Source organism: Cydia splendana, chromosome 5, assembly GCF_910591565.1.
Source record: "Cydia splendana chromosome 5, ilCydSple1.2, whole genome shotgun sequence".
Classification (NCBI taxonomy): Eukaryota; Metazoa; Arthropoda; class Insecta; order Lepidoptera; family Tortricidae; genus Cydia; species Cydia splendana.
Window position 1 is genome coordinate 11996387 of NC_085964.1, and position 20716 is coordinate 12017102.

Genomic DNA, 20716 nt, shown 5'->3' on the forward strand with positions numbered 1-20716 from the left:
TTGCACCAAACCTGAGTTCCGCTAGGTACAACCAGGGTTCAGCATCAGCTCTATCTTGGGTACTACTCTTCTAAGTGCTCATCAAGATGAGTCGGATGACCAAAACAGCGTGTGCCTATGTTGCAACAAACCTGAGTTCCTTTAGGTACAACCAGGGTTCAGCATTAGCTCTATCTTGGGTATTACTCTCCTAAGTGCTCATCGAGACGAGTCCGATGACCAAAACACCGTGTGCTTATGTTGTATTAAACCCGAGCTCCACTAGGTACTGCCAGGGTTCAGCATCAGCTATCTGCTAGCAGCCGCCAGCAACATGCTGAGGTGAGACCATTTCGTGGCACTTTTTCTTTTTTATGTTTCTCTGTATAAGTTTTTATTTTGTGTTTGTGCTCACGAATAAAATTATTTCTATTTCTATTTCTACCTCTACCTCTACCTCTACCTCTACCTCTACCTCTACCTCTACCTCTACCTCTACCTCTACCTCTACCTCTACCTCTACCTCTACCTCTACCTCTACCTCTACCTCTACCTCTACCTCTACCTCTACCTCTACCTCTACCTCTACCTCTACCTCTACCTCTACCTCTACCTCTACCTCTACCTCTACCTCTACCTCTACCTCTACCTCGACCTCGACCTCTACCTCTACCTCTACCTCTACCTCTACCTCTACCTCTACCTCTACCTCTACCTCTACCTGTACCTGTACCACTACCACTACCTCTACCTCTACCTCTATTTCTACCTCTACCTCTACCTCTACCTCTACCTCTACCTCTACCTCTACCTCTACCTCTACCTCTACCTCTACCTCTATTTCTATTTCCACCACCACAAGAATGCATAGATTATCGAATAGTGCGTTCTGACTTTTTGACTATTTTAAGGTTAGGCTACAGGGCAAACCCTTAACCCGATCGTCTTTGTTTAAGGCTCAAATTGTAGCTGACTAAATTGTCCAGAGCCGTTTTTTTTCAAATTTTTGATATCGTTCTTCGTTTGCAAATTATCGAGCACCAAAATCAAAAATTCGGAAAAAATTGAATTTTATTTTCACTATTTCGACCATAACATTTTTCGTTTTTGACTTTCTCGAATAATTATTTTTGCACCTTACAGCTCTCGTGATTATGCGTCTTTTGAGCCAATTTTTATATCATATCTTCACAACTTTCCGAGATATAAGGGGATCGCACTTTTTCGTGAAATCGGACCGTATACTGGAGCGAACGAAAAGACATTTCCAATGTCAAACTTTATACCTATAAAGCCAATGGCGGCGAAAAGGTTAAATATAAATACCTACCTAAATATCTTGGGGAAAATCTTACATACTTAAATCGACCTAACCATGCAACGATATGCATACGACGTATATCACAAATCATAAATAAATACATGGACAAGATCCATGACTCCCTAAAATATTCGTGATGCTGTTGAACACACGAATAAATGCCCTTACCAGGATTCGAACCCGGGACCTCCTGCTTCGTAGGCAGGGTCACTAGCACTACCGATTAGACTAGGCTAGGAGGCCGTTATTAATTTATTCAGGCCTAAACACTTTCTGCTATAACTTACATCCTAACTATTCTAGGGTTAGGTACATTAATACACTTACCTCATCAATCTCACCATGTTTCTCTCTTGAACGGATTCGCCAAAACCATTTCATGACCTCCAAAAATTTCGTTTTAACGGCTAAGAGCACAACACTCCCTATAACAAGAATTAATACCGCGAGTGACCAATCTTCTAGGACCCCATTATCCCAGACGGTAAACATAGTCTTAATAGGACCGATCGTTGATTATCAGGCATAGACATGACCCCGGCCATTAGTTGCTAGCCCCGCGGTAGCTCGTAAACAAATGAATGGCAGCGCGGATGTTCAGCTTCCAAGCTTCAGCTAATTAGTAGCCACAAACTTGTGCGTAATATAACGAGTAATAGGGTTGCGCTAATTATCCATTATTAGCACGGTTTAAATTCAATGAAAATAAGTCAAAAAATACTAAGTACAGCTTTCAAAAATAACGTCTGTTTGGTATTCTAAAAAATGGCGCCTGTAAGTACAGTCAGCGAAACTATTAGCGTGAAAGTCGCCATGATACACGTATATTCTGGAATGCGGATTTCGAAAATGACTATTTTGGAATCCAAGGTGGATGTCAGTGGATGGATTTGAAAATTGTAGTTATTTTTGAAATTTTGAAACATCCTAAACAAGTAACATGACAAATTTCGAGGAAAAATGTATCTTGCGGCGCGATTCGGGAAATGAATTAATTCACTAGATATGAAATAGTAAAGATATGCGACGTTCCACGGCAAAAGGTACCTTATGGCGGTTGGCGCTTACGCTATTATTAATGCAGCTCCAATATTATTGCGGCCGCCATAAGGTACCTTTTGCCGTGGAACGTCACATATCTTTACTATTTCATATCTAGTGAATCTCTAATTCATTTCCCGAATCGCACCGTTGGATTCCAAAACAGTTAACATTTTCGAAATCTGCACCCGGGAAACATCGGGAACGAAAATCATAATATAAGGCTTTCAATTTGCATTTGTTGCAGAGCCAGAGCAATCTTGTCTTGTTATCTATCTAGGGATATTATAGTGCAGTAAGTACACTTACTGGAACCGGAACTGTAATGATTGTCTTACTACCTACCTACCTATTATGATATATTTTGTGTAGGTATGCATACAGGTTGGCCAAAAAATAAGTGCATTGCCGTTGCCAGGGAGGTTTTGGGATTATACTGAGCAACTTTTACTATGGGACCAACCCCGAAATCGCGGGATCTTGCGGGTAGAGTCGAAAAAATTAAACAACCATTTCCTTTTAGATATTAATATATTTCGAATCTAAAATGTACAAAAAATACAACTTAAATTAATGTAATGTACTCATAATGCCTGATCTTTTCAAGGAATAAAATTATATTTTCACTGATTTTTTTATCTCGGAGACAGCAAAATGCGTCAAGTTTCATTAATTGACAAATGCCGAGAAGAAATATGTTTTGGAACAAGCTAGGTAGACACTAGGAACAAAACGAGCTTAAGCCACACTCATACACTACTTATTTCCGTTAATTTTATTTATAATTTATATTCCTTTTAGATTTAACCGTTTTTATACCAAAAAATAATAAATTCGATTTTACTAATATCAGGGCGGTTGTGTAAAAGGCTTCAACGAGACATTGGATGTACCCATATACAACTGTACAGTTTATTTGTATTTTTTCCTAAAATAAACATAACGACCTATTTAAATTTATTATTTAATCAACCATCACTTTATAACAACTTTGGTTGCGTATGCTAGTCGTAAAAATATAATGTATTTTAGCTATTTACAATATTATAAACATACATACAATGCTTAGAAATGCACAGCAACACAAGAGGCCTTAATCTAACATCTGAAGAACTAAATAACACAGACTTACGGCCACTCGCAAAAATGATGATTGCCCGATCAAGACTAGTCGTCTAAGAGGGTAATGTCAAACTAGAAATGTAGTGCTGCCGCGCCGAGCTGTACAGGACGGACAGGACCGTACCCGACGCGCCCGAGCGCTGCTCCTCACTGCCGCATGCAGTGCGCTTATATTATAAACTAAAGCTCACGTTCGCAATAATCCTTTCTGCGACTGACCAACACCTAAAACCACTTTGCGTATTCTTAGAAAAACATAATTAGCTTTTTACACTAACGTATTAAACTTAGAAATATCCACAACGGTAGGAAACATCCTTTGTTCGCAGACGACAGGCCAAGACAAGAGGTACGATTTTATACAAAAAATAAAATCATTCTTGTACGGGAACATACACCTCATTGTGTTAGCAACTGTCATCCTTTATATTATAAATATTATCACGCGCGTGTTAACTTCTTATTCATTGATTATAAATAATAGTGATAAAAGAACACACTGTAAGTAGGTAATAAATAAATAACGGACATAACATGTAAGTAATCAAAATCTGAAGAACTAATTATGTTTTCCCTTTGAAACAAAGATTCCCGTACTCATCAATGTTTCAGGACGCAATATGCTCAGTGATAAACAGAGGTCTTTTCCACAGAGTAAATTAGTTGCAGCAACGTGTCTATTAACGATGACGTCATTAACTTACAATCCGAATTTATATTTCTGATATTTTGGATGGAAATTTGGACCCTATTAATTGCATCTCTAATTTAGATTTACTCTGTGGTAATAGATGGTGCCTAGTCTAGATTAAATTGAGAAAACATTATAATATATCCCAATTCAAAAGCATCATATATGACATACCTTTCAAGTGAAATAGTTCACAAAATGGCATATAATATTTTTACAATAGGGACCATCATCCTGTAAACGGCCATGGATCGAAAGAAACAAAAGTTTAAGTGCATAAACTAGATCAATTGCTATAACATTTGTAGTACAGACTTAATTTTGTATTTTAAACAGCTGTGAAAGGATTTGTATATTTAGTCAAATTGAATATTTTATGCAGTGAATTCATTCCAAAACACCAAGACAATTAACATTCTAACACTGCTTATACACGATTACTAGTTATAATCATATATTCTTAAAGCCCATTTAAACATTAAAATCTTCTTTACCAAAATACATTATTTATATGTTAGGAATATATTTTCGATGACCTTTGGTTAGATGCCAATTATTTCAGTATTATGTGAAGAATGAAAACAAAGCTATTTGAAGTAACTCTGGGCATGAAGCCCGTTCAACGCAAGTGATATAATTAATTTCCATCGCTAAGAACTGGAAGACAGGTTCCCCTGGTTCACGTGTGATGGGCACTAACGTTTATATTACCTATTACCAATTTCCATACAAATCACCGACAATCGTATAATAATTATTAAGCCCATTCTCACTTTTTCGGAGTTTATAAACCTAGAGTTACAGATATAGATTATGAATGAAAATCTTAATTTTGCCTAATCGCTGCTTATTATAATTTTACTCGTATTTGATACAAGTACGTAAATTTATTAATGTAGCTATTCGATATCAAAATTTATCGTTTGTTTGGATGCTTAGAAAAAATATCTTTTATATATTTTAAATTCCAGGCACCTATGTTACTCATGTATTTGCTGCATCTATTTATTTACATTTTTTCAATTTACATATTCAACTGCTTGTGGTGTATGGACGTGTCTTCGGATTATTTATGAGACAATATGAGGTATTCACTATGTTAGCGTAAATCTGCAAAAAATATAACTTTAGTGTACAATTATTCGCTTCATGACGTAAATAAGTGACGGCATTTCATGCAGTTCCTTCTAGCGATCCGATAATAAGTCCATATATTCCGTATGTAAATATATGCATGTGTAGGTGGACTGACTAATCTTCATCTATTACGGTAAAGTGTTGTCATATTAAAAGGCCATCACTTGTACTTTATTGATTTGATATTTATCTATCTGACATTTCCCCCTTAAAATAAATGGAATGAATAGAAATATTGCTATATTCTTTTATCTTTAGTACATAAAACAAATCTTATCTAATAATTTTATGAGGAAATAAAAAATCACTTGCAGTAATCATAGTTCCAGATGTAGATATTGTTACAGCTAGCTAGCTATGGTATGCTATGGTGAGCCGGTGTAGTGCGATGATCGCTACGCTAACCGAGCCGGTGTGCCCTTCCCCAAAACTACTTTCACAAACAAATTGGTCAGTAGTCTACATTTCCCAAACTATGGTACTTTTCATTGGTAGAAAAATATTCTTATCCTATACATATTACTCGTTTTGGTTTATGGATATCTTCTACATACTATTTGTACGTTACTCATTAGTTAGGTAAAATCTTAAAACATCACAATACTCTTTGTCGTGATTCTATGTGCTACTGACTACTCGTGTGTCGCTTTATAAGAGTAGGTATTCAAAGTAACGGTAGGATTTATGCATTTGAAATGTTGGTACCCCCAAGTCTATTTAAGTACATACCTTATTTATATTCGTTTGATTTATTGTCAATCGCCAATGTTGTATCGCGGGTATAAGACATCAAAGACTAGTAGTTGAGCCGCTTGAGCTAAAGTACTTAGTTCGTAAGATTAGAGTCGTCGGTTTGCTTCCAGTCGGAGCCGACGGCGACGACCGGGGAGCGGAACTATGGTTGCATCGTCCAGCCTGTTATGGTCCCGAGTGTTCGAGTTAGTGAATAACGTCTGTACAATTTTGAATAAAATTATCTTAAATGTCATTAAATGTAATTTTAATATTTTGTACATTTGATACCGCTATTATGAGCACTACGTTATATTTTACAAACACTAAAATAGTCAGTGCCCTTTTTGTTATTGTGCACTATAATTGAAGAAATTGTAAATTTTGATGGTAAATGAAAATTGATTACATTTTCGATGAAAGAAGGTCAGACTGAGTTAAAATGGAAGTTTTAACTTTCGCCAATGTGTGCTTGAGTCTACACGGTCTACAATTCCTTATCTGAAGTAGCCGTAGTCCACACATCAAATGTGTGCATTTAACAGGAGCTGTACATACAATAGTTGACAAGTAATATGGACGTTGTTCACGCTTCGACACATCGTTCAGCACATTTATCTATAACAGTGCGGCACGCCGGTCGTTTAATACATCCTGCCCACTACCCAGTGTCCTCCCATCCTAACAATTTATAGATCTAACTAGGATTGCTAGCCTGTGTCGGCCGAACGTTAATTGCAATTAACCATTATAAATTGAACCGTAAATCGTAACGGACGGTTACAGTTTACGGTACGATTTATAATGGTTAATGGCCAATAATGGTTAATTGCACTAACGTTTCGGCCAACACTGTTGCTAGCGTCGCGACTATTGTTATATAACACTCTCGCGATGTTTTAAATGTAAACTATAGACGCTCTTGTACTAGGGGGCTAACAATATTTCCAGAAAGACTTACATTATAAACATGCACAAGACTACCAACCAATATAATAAAAACATTATTAGAATAGAATTCTGAATAACTGTCAAATTATAAATAAAGCAATGCAATGCTATAGAAAACAATGTACGAGAATAACATAAAATTAAATATACCATAGGCACATGAAACACAAAGAAATAAAAAAATATTTACATTAAAGCAACATAATTATATAATTAATTTAACAACACAGTATTTACACGCCATTATTATTATTATTCTTTGTTTCACTTGATGTCTCATTATGAATACAGAATGAGTTTTAGGACCAACGATATTTTATTTTAATCATTTGGAGTCACGTCTCTGTAATTTGCTACTCCACAAGGAAGGTTTCTTATGTAACATTTCTAGTAAATTTCACTATACAAACTTAGTGTACCTAATTCCATATCCTAAAACTCACTCTGTCGTCTCTAGTATACTATAATACAAATTACTTTGTCATAACAGGTAACATCTGACTTTCATACTATATTACATAAACGTTCACAACGCCTAATATGATTTTAAATCTATACCATATTGCACACGGTACATTTCTATTGTACATGATGTATGTACTAGGCGTACGAGTACATTGTAAAACTATCTTCCGTCGCAGAAAGCTACCATCATAATTCGTCTCGAACTAAAATCTCGTACGAAAAAAAAAACTACTCATAGAAATGTAAAGATCAATCTTAAACAACGTTCTCAAAGAACTCAAGACAAAAATATTTCATCAACAAAACGATTTTTACAACTCCATATATAACTAGCACTACTAGACTACATATCGACATAATTATAAGACGTTCTATAAATACGTGTACTATGATTATTCTCGCGCCGCGAGATTTACAGCCGTAGAGGTACCGCGTAGACCGTAACCGGGAACGACGACGTTCGTTACGATGGAATTTAAGTATCGTCGACTATCGTCCACCCGAAGGATCGATAAAGTAATAAATGCAACTTTAGCGAGTGAGAGTCACTGCGAGAGCAGCTTCTGCAGCAGCGAGGCCTTCGCGGCCGCCGCCGGCGTGCGCCCGCCGCCCGAGGTCGCCGGCGCCTCATCACCGCGAGCCGCCGCCGCCTCCGCCGAGCCCGCCTCCGTAGTATTCTGCACATACAACACACCGGTCACTTCACACCTCACACCCACCATCGGCCCCGACCCCCCGACATACACATACACCACAACCCTGCTCACATATTAATAGAGCCTCGTTCTCTTCTGTATTTGAATGAGATAAAAAATATAGTTATTGCAAAAGTTGATTACAAGTGGAGACTCGATCAAGGGAACTCGTTTAAAATTGCAACGGAAATGTTTGCCTTCAAAACGCTTTTAATCCAATTCTTGATATTTTTAAACAAATATTTATTATAATACCTAAATATGTATAAAAAAATCTACATAAAAACTATACTTAAACGTTTTACTCAGCATAATTTTATTATATAATATACTAGAAGAGCAATAATTATTAAAAAAAACATACAATCAATACTAGAAATACGCTTAACACATTAATACTAAAATTAATCTATATAATGTTTTTCTTATCTTGTTACAAGTCACAGTTAAAGAGGCTAAATGAAAAAAAATATTGCCTAAAATGATTTGTAAGACAAATATATTATTGAATTCCAATAACAGACACATGTATTTTTATTGTATAGTTCTTCCACAACTTCAACAAGTAGGTAACTATTGTAAGAGTGACAAGATTTTATTTTAAAATGCTGCTCAAAAATTGACAACGGCTTTATGATTATACATTCTGACAAAACTGACGCATTAGAACAATTCTTTCGCTGGTAACATTCTACAAAAAGGTAAACTCTACTGATTACCAACTTACCCCATACAGTCCTGTCGCAATGACTGAAACTGATGGTCTACTGCAAACACCGAATTTCGTAATATGCGGGCATAGAAAGATACCCGGAATTTACGAACTTCGGTGTTCGCGATAGGCCCTCTGGAGTTTACTATGTTGTAGAATGTTCATTAGACCATGATTTGTTCTCGAAATCCGTAAATTTTGTTGAGACCATTGTTTATAAAATGATTAATTTTACTATTTTTGTTATTTTGCACAAAGATCCTATATTATTTTAAGTATGTAGGTGTCTTACCCGAACTGTCAACGATATTCATAGGTATCAAAGTTTATAAAAAGGATTTTAAGGATTATCATAAGTACCTGAAACTAACCTGAATTTGTAAAGATGAATAAATATGTTTTATGTTTTATCTAATAATTCTATTAAAAAATAAGTTAAAAACGTTCGACAACTTTATCATGCAATTTCAAACCACTTTTACTACAGAATGGAATAAACTGAATGGCTCGTATGCTATAGAACATTTCAGAAGCAGACAAATAAGCATTTTCTATCGCACAACAGTATACCTACTGACGCTCCGCGGCGGCTCGGCTACACCACACAACCTTCACCACACTCCGCGCATGCTTCGTGCCCCACGTACTCAACATAAAGCTTTCATTTCTTTTTTAACATAACAATTAAGCGCATTTCATTACAATTTATTTTTTATGGAAATAAAGTACAGTACTCAAGTATTGGAAGGTTTGACACTATCAGAAGTAGGTAATATCATGGTTTTACTAAGAATTGATAACACATCACAAAAGCGTAATTTAGTAATTTCAGAAATGTACCAATATCGCGTTATATAATTTTAACATGAGATTTAATTTCGTCTCGATCGACCGCGAATTCTGGCAGAAAAGGCAACAAGTATTTATAGCAGCAGTTTGGCACATTTCTCTAATTCAGCATCTAACTCATCAACATGATTGAATCGACACAACACACGCTGCGGGGCAGACTCAATACGTATTCAGATAAGTCTACAAAAATAATGAAAACCGATACAAAAGTAGTGGAGTGACTACATGTCTGGCCGGAGTCGCAGTCCGCGGCCCGTGCTTACCGGGGTGCTCTGGGGCGACTCCCACGCACTCTGCGGGCCCGCCGCCGAGGCCGCGCGGCCCCCCACCACACTGCCGCCACCTACGTACGTACACACGCATACATTGCCAGTGAATACGAGCGATTCACACATTTCTATGGAACCGCGCGCAGATTACACTCCACTTTAACGAGGGTTATAAGATTTTGTGAGATCCCTTATGTCGAGACTTTAACAAGAAACCGGACAAGTGTGTGTCGGATCGGAAGCGCATAAAGAAAGATTACGTAGTAACATTTCATCCTGTCTAATCAAACTAACTCATTAACTATCTGCTTTCCATGACACAAAAATGTACACTGAGACATCCTTAAACATGAAATCTACACCTCAAGCAACATATAGTACTTATATTTCATGTGTTGTAAAGACTGCAATAGTTTGATGGACGGACGGACTTTGTAAATCAGGGTTCTATTTGGAACTTCAAAAATCAAGAACAACACTTTAAAATTACAAGTTCACGGTATTTTCAGTTGTGGCACTCGTTATATACCACGTGTCCCAAAATTCAACGATAAGCTGGCACCAGAAGATGGACCTGCTCATGACTACTCGAGGAAAAAAAAGAAAAAATATATATCTCAATTTATTATGGAATTACAAAAAAAATTAAAGTCGACACCCCTAGTGGTATTTTTAACGACCATGTCTACAATTTTTCAATATTTTTTTAAATATTTTTTTTATTATTTTTCCTGGAGTAGTCATGAGCAGGTCCATCTTCTGGTGCCAGCTTATCGTTGAATTTTGGGACACGTTGTATATGTAATTTGTCCATTCTTACATCGAATAGAAATGTAACATAATACTACCTAATCCAGACTGACACCAGAGAGAAATCACGTTTCATGTTCACATCGTACGTACATCAAATAATCTCGACAATATGTTCATGCAACAGTCAATTAAGTGTAAGTACATTAATAATGACAAATAACAAAGCTCAGCCCGTATTCGATCTTGTCACTTGCGCTATATCATTAGACAACATGACCCAAACCGATAATTACCATCGTGATATCGGATACAGGTTGCGGTCAAGTTATATGTACATAAAATGCCTTGTGTCTGAAATTAGCTCGCATTATTTGCCAGAAGAATCATTTCATTCAAAAACCAGGCATAACTAATATAAAACGCGTGGTATAATAAATATACTTCGCCTGAAGTCATTTTGGTTGCGCTTATCGCGCGACATGTTATGATGTTACAGCTTATGTGACTATCTAAGACCGCGCGGTGGTTAGAGACGAGCGCTATATCAAGGCTAGTCGTGCGCGATAGTCGCGACCAGAATACGCCCGCAGGCGAAGTTTATTATATAATATCACGCGTTTTATCTTCATCTGGTACGTTCTTTCCGTGACATCTCGTGAAGTATCATCGGCCTCCACAATACGTCATCATGGTGGGGTGCAATTCTTAGATTTCGAATTCCAGAACTTTGACATAAATCTGAACAACTACTCACGATTATTGTACTTATGTGATTACACGTATATTTTTCATAATAAACAACGTAAGTTTGTGTTAAGACTCAATTTGATGTGGTTCACCTTTTATGGTTTTGTACGGCAAAATTATATTTGAAATTGGCATTACTTTGCATTTCAGCACTGTAATAAAACATGGCAATATGTCAAGGAAAGGACCATGGGCAAATTTGTATGGGCACTGTCCCCACCCACCAACAGAAATGAAACATGTCTCATTTAATAGATCTTGGCAAACTGATGATTTTTTACTATGACGAGAATCGCCCTATGTATGGGGTTTTTTTCTGTCCCTAAGCAGTTATGTTTTCATGGCGGTGTTCCGGTTTGAAGGGTGAGACATGGCAGTGCAATTACTGGGTATTGTGGCATAAGATCTTTACGTCACATGGTCGGTAACGCGTATTACGTGATAACCATGAGTTGTTACATCCGTCTATAGGCTGCGGTGACTGTTTACCATCACGCAGCCCCGCATGCTTGTTTATCAATCAACTAGTATAATAAAAAAACAAAAACTTTCAATGAAATGAGCAAAAAATATGTAAAAACAAAACACGGTTTTCCAAGAAAACCCCATACATATGGCGATCCTCGTCATAGTAAAAAATCATCAGGTTGCTAAGATCTATTAAATGAGACATGTTTCATTTCTGTTGGTGGGTGGGGACATTTCTGCCCATGGTCCTTTGTCCTAAATTCTTTACGAATATTAACCGTACATTATCAAAACTTCATGATAATCATGAATATGGGGCATTATGTATGAAATGGAAACTTATTGTCGATGGCGCTTACGCCGCACTGCGTCGCGCGGCATTGTATTTATATCAGTGCATCGTTAACAATGGCGTAAGCGCCATCGACAATAAGGTCTGTTTTCATAGATAACGTCACATATATTGAAAGCGTGTGTGTGTGTAATACTGATGTGACGTAATCTTGAGACATCACCGGCAAGAAAATACCTTGTTATATTGTATCATGGTAAAACGTAAAACGATTATCAAACCTAAATTAACGAATGCAATTCGACACATTAAAAAGTGGAATACGGTTAAAGATGCGTGGATTGAAACATCAAAATCGATCAATCGCATTCACAAGTCCGGTCAATCTATTAATCTATCCCTGGAAACACACCTAAATTTAACACAACGTTCAAACACCTAAATTTAAGTCGAGTAGTAATATATGTAGACTAAATGAAAATATAAAAGTTCGTTTTGTTTTTGCCTCGAGGTAGGGAGCTTTTGTTAGGTCACCGTTAAGTGTGAGGCCGTACTACTAGAGTATAAGTTTGTATAGGAGAGGGAGAGGCATGCTTACCGCTCGACGTGGACATGTCGAAGCTCATGAGCGGGTCGAGGTCGGGGGGTTGGTGCGGGTGCGGGTCGGGCCGCGCCGAGCGCGCGCCCACCACGGCGCGCAGCTCGTTGCGCACGTACTCCGACGTGCCGCCCGCGCCTGCGCCTGCGCCTGCGCCTGCGCCGCCCAGGCCGCCCACCCCGCCGCTGCCTGCGCCTGCAATACCAGCGACCGAAAGTTAGCGGGAGCCGTGGGGGCATGGAGACAATTATCTCACAACACGGTTCATATCGTCTTTCCGACGGGGCGATAGCTTCTCGTGCCGCCTCGTAAATCACTCGTCCTGTTGTCGGCTGATTGTATTGCCCTGCCGGACTTCGGCCGGTCAATTCAAACTGATATTCATCAAAACTCGATAGATTATGAAAAACGTTTTAATATAGGTGCTGTAATTTTAATCGCGTATGATTAAATATAACATTAGAAATTCGAAATCTTTATGTTGTCCATCGCTTTTCACATGTCAATTGAAAACTAAACCCCGTGTCGGGCCATAAATATATCTGAAAGAAAATTGACGCCCGAGAAACCGAACGACATTACAGACTGATCCAAATCGAAAAACTTATATATATCAGGAAAGTTCATATTATTACACAAGCGAAGTCGGTCGAAGCGCAAAATGCATTATTAGATATAAGTATCATGCAGAGTGAAAGTTATAAAAATACTAATACGATACATTTTCTATTATATTTTCTACGATTACTTTACCTTACTATATTCGAATTTATTGTGTAACCACAATGTCGTCCTCTGAACAAAAGGTTAATCAGTGCACACAAATTTTTAAAAACATTTTATTATAAGTTTAATCGTCGACAATAAGGGACCGTCCAGCTACTGCTAAACGAGACTGGTTATTTACATGTTGATCATGAGGGTGCGGTGAGGGCGGGGCGCGGCGCGGAATACTCACATGACAAGACCTGGTCGTGGGGCGGCGGGTGCACCTGGTGCGGCGTGTGCGGCGACATGGGCGCGTGCGGGCCGTGCGGGGCGTGCGAGCCGTGCGGGCCGTGCGGGCCGTGCGGCGCGTGCGGCGCGTGCGGCGCGTGCGGCGCGTGCGGCCGGCGCGCGTGCGCGTACTCGCCGCAGTAGCCGGCGCCCTCGTCGTAGTAGCCGCCCACTGCCACACACCCGCGTTAGTACCCACATAGCTAAGGCGAAACCCGGACCTACCTACTCCGGAGCTCGGCGTCGACGACCGAACGAGCGATCGCGTAATCGCAGTTTTATTTTCGGGGAGAGGCGAGCCCCCGACCGGGATCGGCCGAAGCGCGTTTGATACGCCGAGGGGCGCGGCTTCGATCTAAAACTTTACGATCGTGTCGAATAAAACTAGTATATAAATACCATAGTGTAATTACAGGGATTAGTTCGGCTCGAACGCATGCGAGACTAATAAAATTATTTGGTCCGTCGTGTCCCGACAATATAGTCACGAATCACGTCGAACTTGCGAAAAAATGCAATTTTATTACAAGACGCGACTGTATAATAGAAAAAAAAAACATTCGGCTCTAGGAAGCGGAACTACCTCACCTTTGTATTAATATTATTCAAAATATCGAATAGATTACTAAGCGATAAACATGCAATTAATTCGTATCGTGGTTTCGAGAGTCTGGTCCCCGAACCGATAGGATCTAAATCTACGGAGCATGCTGAAGAGTCGGGTTCGGGAGGGGCATGCTTCGAAGTAAAAACAATATCGGAGAAGATCTAATCTATAATCTACCTAAGAAAATATTTAGTATTTTAAAAGCATACCGTCACAAAGAACGAAACCATTGGATCAGACTGAACACGGAACGGATTATTCAACAATTCGGTTGCGACATCGTTCGCAAAACACATACATACCTCGCGGGACCTTTTGGTTTAGACTAATGCGAAAGGGAAGGAGGCCCTCTCCACTGAGGCGGGGACGAACGGTCGGTTCGTGATCCGTGTCGTTTCGTCGCGTCCGGTCTCCGCCTCAGTGGAGAGGCGGCGGTAAATGAACACAGGAAGACGGTTAGTAAACAAGTCGGGGGCTATGAACGGTGTGTGACTTACCCGGCTGCGGGCGCGGCGCGCGGTGGTAGGGCTGCTGCGACATGGGCGTGTGCAGCGCGGCCGCCGAGTGCGCCGCCAGCGCCGCGCTGTACCGCGACCCCTGCGGACATATCACATTACCACTAACTATTCAGGAAACGAACCTTACACCCGCTTTACGCATAGATCAGTGTTTCAGTGATAAGTGCGAGTTCATACGTTTGCTACCAAACGCTTGTAGCAAATGTATTAACTCGCACTCGTCACTAATCAACGTGTAAAACGGCCGTCACTTTAGAAATAATACACTACAGTTTTCTAAATATTTTATGTTACGACTCGCGCTACTTTAAAAAGTCAACTGGCGATATTAATCAGGTTTAACGTATTCTATCCGATTAATACGAAAGAATAACTTACGGTTAGTTGTTGCGATAACATTGGGTTTTGTTGCGTCGAAGTTATTTTATTTGTACCATAATTTGATCCCAATTGATCTGAAATAAAAACAAACATTATACATCGGACTCTAAAATTTTGCAAGTTTGATATAATATCAAAATATCAGACCCTCGGGTGCTCTGGAAAAAGTTAGAAGGGTCGACAAATGGCTCGTGCGGTCGGTGCGGTGAATCTACACACTGCAGTGTTGCGCGCCATTTTCTTCGAACTTGGCCGGCCACGCTGCCAAGTCTCGATAGGCGAAGTCGCTCACTCCGCGATTTTGTCGCGTCGCTACAAGTACATGTGGCCACACCAGTTTTAGTGTCTAGCAGTAGTAGTAGCCACGCACCGCTATGGAACGGACGCCTGCTCACGCTTGCGCTTGTATCTCTCGTAATAGACGCGTTTTATCAAAGAGTGACCCTTCTGTACCTAGTATGTTTATTTATTATGTGGTAATACTTACTAGAGGGGGATATATACAATCGGTGATAGTCGGGGGTTCGCTGCAGCGTGACGTTGGGCGGCGCGCCCGTCACGAGCGCCGAGCCGAGATCCGCCTGCGGTTGCTCAGACGCCTGCAAAATACACGCTCGATTCACCACAAACATGTTATTATTTTAGTTATCTGTCTTCCATATATTCACTAATTGAAGAAGCTCCCACTAAATAAATGGATTGTTTATGCAAGTAGATATTAGAAGTTGGCATCTCTGCGGTTAATTTCAAAGATAACTTTTCAATATGTTCACGCCCGCTCCGCTCATGCTGTACGTTGCCTCGTTGCTGCCGCTCATGCTGCCCGCCCTGTGGAGTGACACGAAGCTCACCTCGCGCGACACGAGCATCTGCTGCTGCAACTGCTGCTGCAGCAGACGCGCCTTCTGCTGCTGCTGTTCGCCGACGCGCCGCGCCGGGTCGCCGGCACCGCTCATGCTGTACATTGCCGCGTTGTTGCCGCTCATGCTGCCCGCCCTGTAGTGTGACACGAAGCTCACCTCGCGCGACACGAGCATCTGCTGCTGCAACTGCTGCTGCAGCAGACGCGCCTTCTGCTGCTGCTGTTCGCCGACGCGCCGCGCCGGGTCGCCGGCACCGCTCATGCTGTACAGTGCCGCGTTGTTGCCGCTCATGCTGCCCGCCCTGTAGTGTGACAAGAAGCTCACCTCGCGCGACACGAGCATCTGCTGCTGCAACTGCTGCTGCAGCAGACGCGCCTTCTGCTGCTGCTGTTCGCCGACGCGCCGCGCCGGGTCGCCGGCACCGCTCATGCTGTACAGTGCCGCGTTGTTGCCGCTCATGCTGCCCGCCCTGTAGTGTGACAAGAAGCTCACCTCGCGCGACACGAGCATCTGCTGCTGCAACTGCTGCTGCAGCAGACGCGCCTTCTGCTGCTGCTGTTCGCCGACGCGCCGCGCCGGGTCGCCGGCACCGCTCATGCTGTACATTGCCGCGTTGTTGCCGCTCATGCTGCCCGCCCTGTAGTGTGACACGAAGCTCACCTCGCGCGACACGAGCATCTGCTGCTGCAACTGCTGCTGCAGCAGACGCGCCTTCTGCTGCTGCTGTTCGCCGACGCGCCGCGCCGGGTCGCCGGCACCGCTCATGCTGTACATTGCCGCGTTGCTGCCGCTCATGCTCCCCCCGCCCTGTAGTGGAATTATTATACTGCTGTACTGTGAATAACACATGACTCAACGGATTCAAAGAGAAAAATAACTATCATAGACAGTATAGTAACATTAAAAGTATTTCTTTGTGTAAAAGAGGTGACGTGGATAATTTACATCAGCATCGCTTCGGGTGTGAGTCCGTCTAAATTAAAACTCCACATCGATTTTGATAGAACAAAGCGTGGAAGACATTATACTACGCCACGTCTAGGCGGAGTGACTACATATGTAAGACAACTAGCAGCATCTATCGGTCGGACAACTGACGTTGCTCTCTCATGTAAGATCTCGGTCGTAGAACGGAACACATAGTACATAATATATATTATGTCCCCAGTCCCCTAAATATATTTTATTGAATTTTAGTGGAACATTGTAAAATGAAATATTTTTACCAAATTTTGTACGGAGTACACAGGCGGCGGCGGTCCGGGACTGGTCGACACTGGGCTCTTGGTGACGGTTTCACATTGCATAAGACTTTGTCTTATTGCGTTGATCATAGCTTTGCTATCTTTCATACCCTGCAATGTCAAACATTTTTTTTTTATATTAAAGTTGCTCGGTATTTTGCCGTATCTGCAAACAGTATTTGCCTTTAATGTTACATAAACTTATTTTCTAATCTGATAGTAGATAAATGGGAAATTGCCAGCATTGATTGAAAAATAGCATGACGTGACGACAATAATAACTATTCCAATGGTAAATATGAAACAACCATACAAAACGTCAACTATCATGCATTAAAACAAAATACAATTAATTAGAAATAACTGCATTCTGGCAAATAAATAATTTGTATTTTGTAAACGTTGATGAAATAGTAAATAAAATTTTAATTTTTAACAAGCAGAAACGTCTGCGTCCAATCAATAGCCTATTGCGCCGTGGTCTATTGATTTTTTCCACTTTTAAATTTATTCTAAGCTTAGTAAATAAAATTGTTAAAAAGCTTGAACAACTTACTATGGATATATTATTTATTTTTGATTGCTCCTGTTACTTAATTCTTTGGAAGATAAGATAATGATACCATAAAGTTGATAAAGTATAAGACATAAGATATCAAATCTCAAATTCATTGGTAGGTAAATAAGAACATGCATAGCATATATCGGTTATTGCGATGAAAAAATAATGTAAACAAACCAATTTATACACTTAAATATTTTGTTAGAATATATTTCCTTTTAAAGTATATGTTAATTATTAATATTTCTGTGAAAATCACCTGACATATTTGTTTACATTATTTGCCATTTCTATGAAGCAATAGTTTGTATTTTGTATATTATATACATACATGTGTGGCCTACGTTAAATATATAATTAGTTAAATAGGTTAAGTGTATAAAAACTGAGCGCATCTCGCCATCAAACGTAACAGTTTGGCGAGAATATAAATGTTTAGTACGTAAGTTGTAGATTTAAATAAATAAATAAATTAAAAAATAATAATAATAATGGAGAACCAAAGGAGCTGACTACAATTCTACAACCAATAAAGGCAGCAACTAACGCGGTTATCATACAGGCGCCGCAACCAGATGTGGCGGCGGCGTGCGAGCGAGACATCGCTATAGACATGAATAGCGCTGTCTCGCTTCACACCGTCACCGCATCCAATCGCGGAAGTAGGGTCGTCCAGAACTCATGTGATCATATTTGACCTATTTTTGACCCCCCCTCCCCCTTGGTGATATTAAGTGAGCGGATTATTTGATCTGATTAAATTTTTGAGTAATATCGCTGTATTTGGCTTTCGCTTTTTGAAAAAAAAAATTACACGTGATATCATCTCTGACCCCCCCTCCCCCATCGTGATCATTAGTGATATTTTCCTTACCCCCCCCCCCCCCCCCCTCTAAACGATCACATGATTTGTGGACGACCCCAGTGGTAGGACCGCCTAACAACGACAACAGGGTACGCCACGTATCGACTTGCCGCGCTGTCGGGTTTGAGCTGATAGGTCTCCAGGTCCAAGAGCACGCTTACGTCGGGCGCGTTCCGGTCGGCGTCGGGCATGTTCTCGATGAACTCGTCCAGGATGGCCGACAGCATGCTGTCGCCGCAGGGGACCTCGCTGTCGCCGCGCTCGCCCTGCCGGCTACTGCCGCTCCTGTAAACACATCTCCAAGTGAGTAAGCCTCAACAACGATGGCAATTTAGTTTTAAGACTATGCACACATTAAGGATTAACTAGATGTGCTCAGTAACTACTCCATACTCCATCTATGTATAATTGGTTTGGGTCTACTATAGTGTGAGTTTTTCAACACAGGGCTGGCTGGCTTATCGTCAAAGATTCGTTGAATGTGTAAGATGATTCAAATCTAAGACAAATCCCTGCTTTGAATTTGACGCTGATGTAAATGGCGTTGTTCGGCTCCGTACATTATGCCGTAACTCTGTTAGTCATAAGTTGACGTTTGGTAATCAGTAGCCAAAAATCATGTGGCGTAGTAGTCGTAGTACAGCGCCATTTGTTTCGGCTGACAAATAGGGGACGATTTGTTTGACTTTACATCTTTATTACAATCAATAATTATTTACTTATTGCGTATGGGATTTAAGGGATTTTCTTCCTGGAGAGGGAGTGTTAGCTTAGCAGTTTAATTATACATATCTGCCAGGAACACACTCAGGCGAGTCAGGCACCTATTATTAGGACGGCGGAAATAATGTAGAATGGTGATCCTCGGTGCACAGAACAATGACCTCCTGTGGTCTCGACCCTCAGTCGATAGTGACGTCGGAAGAGTCGTGACTCACATGGGCTGGTTGTTGTAGACGTGCAGCGGCGCGGTGTTGCCGTAGTGCAGCGGGTCGGGCGGCGGGTTGGCGGCGGGCGGCGCGGGGTAGCCGCGCGGCGCGCCCTGCAGCACGAGCTGCAGGTGGCTCTGCCCCAGGCTGGGCGCAGACGCCATCTCCAGCCCCGACCCCGCACCGCCGCCGTTCACATTGCTCGCCCGGCTGTTGCTGGAAATAAACGGCCCACTCAGATTTCCATCTTGTGAAAATTCGTTCCCGACTCAACGGTCGTTACCTGCGGATGGGCAACAGTTTGTTCTGGACCTATTTAATGATCCGTTAATCCCACAACTCTAATTTGTCAGCCAAAAAACGATAATATTTAATTTACTTAATTTAGATTCTCGTTACTTAATGGTTAATGGACCATAATGGTTAATGGGGGTTAATGGACCAGTCGCACCAACCACACTTGACGGACTGATCAACATCGCTCGGCAGTGAACTATGAAGATTCCATACAGTAAAATTTTGCGAAATTCAATTGTCAGGCAGTCGGGCACACACCGGGGGTGGCCCATCTATTATTTGTTTCAAGATGGTTCTACCGACTTTTAACTTAGGTAATTTTCGTGTTTTGCGGTAAACCCGACTATTGCTTTGTACTCTTAAGTACACTGTGAAGTGGATCGACTAAAAAGAAAACCCTAACATTATTAGTGGAGGAGTAGATAGCGTCGTGTCTGCTTAAGTTGGTACAACCAGAGCTCGTCGTACTTTGCCATGCCCTCCGGCAGGTTACGACGCCACTCCGGTAACATCTGTGATCGATGCGGCAAGAAATGCCGATCGGCCATCGGTCTATACAGTCATCGCAGTCGATGTAGACTAGACTACCTCCTCTAAATATTATCTGCAAAGATGCTGTGGCTCATGAT

The 20716-nt window shown here is 40.9% G+C and overlaps 1 protein-coding gene across 1 annotated transcript in view; it reads right to left on the reverse strand.

Moving 5' to 3' along the window:
• Positions 1-2853: 2853 nt before the first annotated feature.
• The window catches only part of LOC134790646 (uncharacterized), a 45550-nt gene continuing 27687 nt past the window's right edge, over positions 2854-20716 (reverse strand). The window contains exons 9-20 of the mRNA XM_063761509.1: positions 19800-20006; positions 18972-19146; positions 17417-17545; positions 16179-16997; positions 15815-15926; positions 15325-15401; positions 14926-15025; positions 13784-13993; positions 12826-13020; positions 9962-10041; positions 6887-8116; positions 2854-6738 (exon numbers count right to left, since the gene is read on the reverse strand). Of these exons, the coding sequence (XP_063617579.1) occupies positions 7985-8116; positions 9962-10041; positions 12826-13020; positions 13784-13993; positions 14926-15025; positions 15325-15401; positions 15815-15926; positions 16179-16997; positions 17417-17545; positions 18972-19146; positions 19800-20006 (2236 nt within the window). The 3' untranslated portion in view covers positions 2854-6738; positions 6887-7984. The remainder of the gene's footprint in view (positions 6739-6886; positions 8117-9961; positions 10042-12825; positions 13021-13783; positions 13994-14925; positions 15026-15324; positions 15402-15814; positions 15927-16178; positions 16998-17416; positions 17546-18971; positions 19147-19799; positions 20007-20716) is intronic.